This window comes from Saccostrea echinata, unplaced genomic scaffold (genome assembly GCF_033153115.1).
Source record: "Saccostrea echinata isolate AGI-Se365-2 ecotype Australia unplaced genomic scaffold, CSIRO_AGI_Sech_v1 ptg000056l, whole genome shotgun sequence".
Taxonomy (NCBI): domain Eukaryota; kingdom Metazoa; phylum Mollusca; class Bivalvia; order Ostreida; family Ostreidae; genus Saccostrea; species Saccostrea echinata.
Genome location: NW_026889805.1, coordinates 9,736,056 through 9,742,500, shown reverse-complemented (window position 1 = coordinate 9,742,500; position 6,445 = coordinate 9,736,056). Strand labels below are relative to the sequence as shown.

At 31.7% G+C, this 6,445-nt stretch overlaps 1 protein-coding gene across 1 annotated transcript in view; it reads right to left on the bottom strand.

The window, feature by feature from the left end:
* The window catches only part of LOC133173965 (DNA primase small subunit-like), a 21,161-nt gene extending 15,559 nt beyond the window's left edge, over window positions 1–5,602 (bottom strand). The window contains exons 1-4 of the mRNA XM_061309024.1: window positions 5,466–5,602; window positions 3,053–3,210; window positions 2,710–2,816; window positions 2,194–2,267 (exon numbers count right to left, since the gene is read on the bottom strand). Coding sequence (XP_061165008.1) covers window positions 2,194–2,267; window positions 2,710–2,816; window positions 3,053–3,210; window positions 5,466–5,577 — 451 coding nt within the window. The 5' untranslated portion in view covers window positions 5,578–5,602. The remainder of the gene's footprint in view (window positions 1–2,193; window positions 2,268–2,709; window positions 2,817–3,052; window positions 3,211–5,465) is intronic.
* Window positions 5,603–6,445: the final 843 nt, after the last annotated feature.

Below are 6,445 nucleotides of genomic sequence, written 5' to 3'. Positions count from 1 at the left end.
TAGGCCTTTCAACTAATTTTTCGAGTTGCGTACATGGTAAAAAACATTTCATAGATAGATTTATAGGTACAAGAAATTATCAAAAAAGATTATTAATTATGCATCCCTTAAATTTAATAATTAAAAGGTTTAATTATTAATAATTGACTTGTACGATGTGTGTTTTAAGGACAGGTAATTCAAGTGTAGAAACTGACCAACAAAGTACCGATTTATGAGTTATCGTTTATAGGGATGACATATAGGCTGCTTCAGTTGGTATTGTTACGTACACAAAAGGTTTCCTTACATTGTTTTGTAGACAAAAGTGTTGACCAAAAGAAGGAGAATGACCTCACTCTACCTGAGATAACGGGATCAAATAAATGGGGAACGGACTATATTTAAGATTTTTAACTCTCTTTGTCGATTGTTATGAAGAAGAAAATATTACGTCATGTTTTTTGTGTGTGCATTTTTGTGCTTCCTGTATAAATACAATGCCCACTGTGCAATCCGACAACTGTGCAATCCGGCACACTGGACTTTCCGACGTAATATTTTTTTCCCAAAATTTTCTTTATAATTTATATAGAATAAAACACTGTATATTCCGACCACTGTACATTCCGAATTCTGGCACTTTTTTGTCAACAGAACTAGATAATTACTTTATGATTTCACCTGAGTAATCCGACATAATTACACTGGTGTACCGTATAATTAGCCGCTGGCCAGGTAACGTGAATGTCCCGTTTGGTCACAAGATTGGTCTACTTAGAGAGTAGTTAATTACATGTACGAGTTTGAAAGTGTTTATGTAAGCAATTATAAACGAACAGTTTTTGAATTAAAAATTAGGCAATCATTTCTCTGTTGTTATATATATGTCCCTGTTGTTATCAATTTTATTCTCGCACTGAACTTGAAAATAGCATCCACGCGACAGAAAATAAAAAGAGTACATGATGTTTAGATCGCCTTTACCTTACAGAATAAATAAGATTTTCAGCTTGAAATTAAAATCAAATATGCATTCACGGTCCTTCGTAAAACCATGTTATGAAAAAAAAATGAGTACGGCGAACTACTGTGTAACACAATTTGAAAGGCAGCATCTTGCCGTATAGAAAACGCTTCATTTCCGGATTAATATACACTGAATCAAGCGAGGCTGTGTACATAAAAGATTCGCCGAAAGCAAAAAATACCGTCTTCAGTTGCCCATTAAATTTAAAATATTACGTCTGTTTGATTAAAATTCAATCGCAATCACAGTTTTAGAGTTACGTCCCGTTTGTATGAAAAGTCGCGTGACGGTATTAATAGCACAGTCTATGTTGAGAAATAAACAATGGTAAAAATCTGTAGAAAAAAATACCACTGTGTAGAGAAGGTAGACGGAATATTTACTTTAATATCGACTGTCACTAAGTAAAAATTAAATTGCAACATCTCGAAGCGATCGGCAGTTCCATGTTTTGGCCATTAAAAAAAAAAGAAAAACATCGTATATTACTATAAAGTACAGAGTTTACTAATGCTATATCACAAACGCTGTTTCTCAAAGAAATGCTAATCAGATCTATTTTATACAGCAAAGAAACACACAATTATGCAAACACTTTGACAATTAAATATAAGTGTATTCTTAACCTAACGAAATTTTTTTTTTGTATGAAGTCGTCTGACACATATGATAATGCTCAGAAATATTCAACACTGGGTAATCCGACACACTGCCTAATCCGACATTGATTTTATTTCCCGCAGCATGTCGGATAAGACAGGTTTCACTGTATATATATTTCTACAAGTAAATGCAACAATTAATTATCGTTCTTGTGTTACTAAGCACGAAGAAGAACGACCAAGTATAAAAATTTAATCAGGTTAAAATTTGGAAGGGGATAGATTTCACTTTATATTTTAATTTAAAATTTTACTTATATGTAATTAAACTGTGTCCGTTACTACATGGTAAATAAGTTTCACATTTGTGCTAAATTTTAAAACCACTGGATTCTACTGACAGCAAAGAAAGACTTGGAAAACGCAAAAAAATGACTTGCTTAAAAACAATTAGATCCCCGAAACTGCTCTAAACAAGTTCTGAAAATGAGTTATCGTTCTTAACATCGAACCCTAGCGGCAGTTGAAAGGCCTACACAATAGATCAATCAGTTAACATTACACAGGAACAATAGATTCTACCTTCTAATGCTCTGTCTAGGATTTTTACTGCAATCTGCATCAGGGGCCAACACTTGTCACAAATATCTGCTCCTCTAAACAAAGAAAAAAGGAATAGGGATTAAAATTTATCCCCTACCATTTAATATATTTTAAAAATAATTATCAAAATCAGAGACTGCTGATGAAATTTTAAATGTGGTGCACGATAACTGAATGTATCATAACATTATGTTAAATAAAGGTTTCAGTTAAATATCCTGCAAATAGTTCAAAATAAAGTCTAAGATATAAAGAATATTGTACATGAGGGCGAGTTTCTTGCGTTTAAAATGTCTAGGTATAAATACCTCCATTTACTGATTTTTCAAAAATATGTCATGTTTTGGGCTCAACATCAAACTTGCAAAAACATGTTCATGTACTCTCAAGTAACAAACAATTATTCTAAATAAAGGTATCACAGAAAAGCATTTTCTGTAAATATTAATTCACAAATAAATACATGTAATACTAATATTTCTGAAAACTACTAACGAACAACATGTCCGCACATCATCATAATCTGTCATGTCTATGTCAAATACGAGTTCCTTCTCTTGGGCCTGAAATGCTGCAGCTTTCACAGTTTTGTGTTCTTTAGGCTGTAAATGGAAAGTTGTACCATAGATTTTATATTGTGAAGTAAAGTAAGTTCACAGGCAATATTGGCAAATCTAAACACATTCAAAATGGTGGCAATTTAATGCCTACAAATATATTTAAAGGCAATATTGTGATTTTTCTTTTCGTACGTAGCCTATCCATTGTAATGGAGACAGGAGCCAATGACTCATATATTAGTTAAACCTCCAGGTTTTACAAAACTACTTATAAATACCTTATGTGAAAACACTGCACCAATGTCAATTTTATATGGACATCTCTTCTGAATTTCTTTCTCCATTTCTTGCTGGTCAGTAAAGGACTGATATCTTATATATACATCATCTTTTAGGGTGAAAGAAAACTCTCGATTGGTGAAGTAGGATTTGGGGACTGAAAATAGTAATGTCATAGGATAGTCACTTGAAAACTAGAAATATATCCATAGGACATTACTGCCCTGCCCATGATACATGCACATTTGTAATGCAACATAAAAAGCCATGTACCTTGCTTCTTTGGTCTGACTTTAAGTAAAATATGATGACAGATGAATTAATTTTCATATACATGTAAATTTATTTTTTGTTCTCACAAACCTGTATCAGTGTATGATCATGAACAGTTTCTTTAAAACTGAAGATTATTGCAGTTTCTTTAACAGTCAGGGGCATGATGGAAACAAGTTATTTTTGAAATAATTTGTTGAAGTTGAGTTATCTTGGGTTATCTTTCCCTGCATATATTTGTTTTTCTTCAATAACTTATTCAGGTTTTCAATACTATACTAGTCATTATTTTAAATTTAATGATATCTGAAAAGCTTTATTCATGCTATGCTTGGAGTATTTAGTAAACAGAAAAGAGTCATTGCAGTAAAAGTAATCTATCTCTAAAATTTTACAAGCTGATATTCAGCAAATCATAACTTATTTCAGCTGTTTTATCCTTAACCCACCTCACTTTAGAACTCTTGTACAAAAATCTAAAGCTTTGCACAAAAAATGTAAGACATAGAAATTGTATAGTAATATTAAAGGATTTTAGGAGAATTATTTAAAGTATTGGCAAAATTAGCAAAAGTTGTGCAATTGACCTGCTTCCAAAAAAAAAAAAAAACTGCCTGCCCCGTTAAATTTTAAAATTTTTGGCCAGAGAAACTGATGATTAATTTTTTTTGGCCTTATTTAACTATGCTGTTTTTGTGTTCAGGCTTAATAGCGCATGATGTTTTTGAAAACTGAAGAAATAATCTACAACTTTAATCCTTTCACACACTGTGTTAGAGAATTTCTCATTTCAGAACAAAGACAAACAAATTAAATGAAAATTATGAAGGGTAAAATATCCAGTACGTATTGTGATACAATCCAGAGCTGTCCAAAGCTGTCGGTCCTGTCGGCAAGGCTGGTAAAAAATTGTCTGGACAGAAAACTTTCAACAAAACATCGGTCCAAATGACTGTTTGAAAAAATCAGGCGTAGTTTTCCAAAATCGGGATTAGGGTAAACAGTTAAGGGTCACAAAAACAAGAGATTGCCGTGAGATGATGGTGGTGATTGTTAAAGCACAGGCATAAATCATGTTATTTATGTCTCTGAATAAAGGCTCTCTCTCCATAAGCCAAGGAAATAAAATTATGAGATGGAATGCTGTTGAAAAAAATAAAAAGCATTTTGGTACAGTTATTTATTTTCCTTTCTTGCTTTCTTGCAACGTACATGTATCTGGTCTGACAAAACTTTGTCTAGTCTGACAGAACTTTTAACTACCATATAGGCTGAATTTTTAGTAAGGATTCAATTTTGGCATTATTAACGAGGTTTTTTGAGATCGCTAAAATTGAATATCGCTAACAATTAATTCTGTATAGGTTGTTATAGCTATCTTTCTTGACAATGTAAAATCACTAAAATTACTTCTCGCTAAAAATATATACGGTACCAATTTCTGGGGATAAATCGCTAAATTTGTGTCTCACTAAAAATTCTATTTGTACAGTATACGTCAGACCAAATGTCTGTCGGTTAGATTTAAAAATTTCAACATCTCTGCAATCTCTGTGTATCATATACCATGATACACTTTACCTTATCGTTACACCCCCACAAATGACACATGGACAAAATTATCCTGAAGGGCTGGTGTAAACATTTTGCTTGCATTGTTGGCATTTGATACCCTGATATTCATAAATTACTTTCCTCACTGACACAGTCAAGAATGAAAATCGTGATTAGCTCCATCTTTTGCTGTGAGGAGTTTGACACCCCCTAAAAAATAATTACAAAAAAATAGAAAGAAGTTTCCAAGCTACACTTTCAGACTGGGTAACTATGTATAATTCCTTGAAGGGTTGGCTCCTAACATTTCATATTGAATGTAATAGGTTCTCTCTGTAAATAAATCAAGTTCTCTCAGGTCCGACAGCAATTAAGGTCCTTAATTCATATATTCAATTCAAACAAAAATTTCATTTTTTATAAGAGTCAGTAAAAAGTTCAGGAAATAACTTTAAAATATGTTTAAATATAAATAAAATATAAATAAATTCTACTCCACAACATTCAAACACAAGGCTATAAATAGATCCAACGGAGCAAAAACACTGCATGTTTGTATTGTATTTTACTTAAAAATATGTTTACCTCCTCCATAGTTTAACCATCGATAATATAAACCATATGGAAACAACTTTTTGTAGTACATAGGAAGTAAATCAGGTAGAAAAGCTGCATCGTATTTGGAAATATCTGTCATTATGTTGTCGAAATTTGGCGCCAAATTGAGAAGTACTGAAGCTCATTTTCGGGTATCGTAAAAAGGAAAAGATTTAAAAAAAAAAAAATAGAGCCTATGAATATAATTAATGTAATAATTAATGTGATTTATAAACACTATGTAATCGATATGAATTTGAGTCATTTCATTTGTAATGTTAATTTTGCAGAAGCACGACAACCAAAAAAAAAACGTCCGTTAGGGAACCCAGGATAGTGTAAACATGGAAAAACAGACGAAATGTAACACCTAGGTTTCTATCATTACTGATGTTTTAATTTGTATAATTAAGAATATTGTACCCTTGTTGTGTAAAAGTCAAAGCAGGTTAGGCTTTCAAGTAATTCATTTCAAGTATTTCAAGTAATATTTATATTTTTTCATTATAACTTATATTTTATACTTGGTAATGGTGTTTTGATTTATGCACTTGGTAGACTATATGGTCTTCAACCAACATACATCATCATTTTTCTTTGATGGGGAAGGTTTTTTTAATGATGCAATTGTTTTCATTTATTTAAATTAAATATATAAATAGTAATTGTAAATAATAATTATTAAAAGAACCCTATCTCTCAATAGTTAACCTTTTGTGTTGAACTAATAAAATCCTTGCAAATGGACAATTATTGAGAAATTATAATAATAATAAAAAGATTTAAAGGATTAACCAATCCATAGCATATAAATTCAGTTATAAAGTGCACATTCCCCTCTGGTCCTGCTATTTTTAATAATTAAAAAAAATAATAAGTGCAACTTCGAACTTGAGACGGCTGCGACTGACCTATGTCGATAAAAATGGGTAGCAACTGTTCCTTCGCCATGCACTTGGCACATTGAA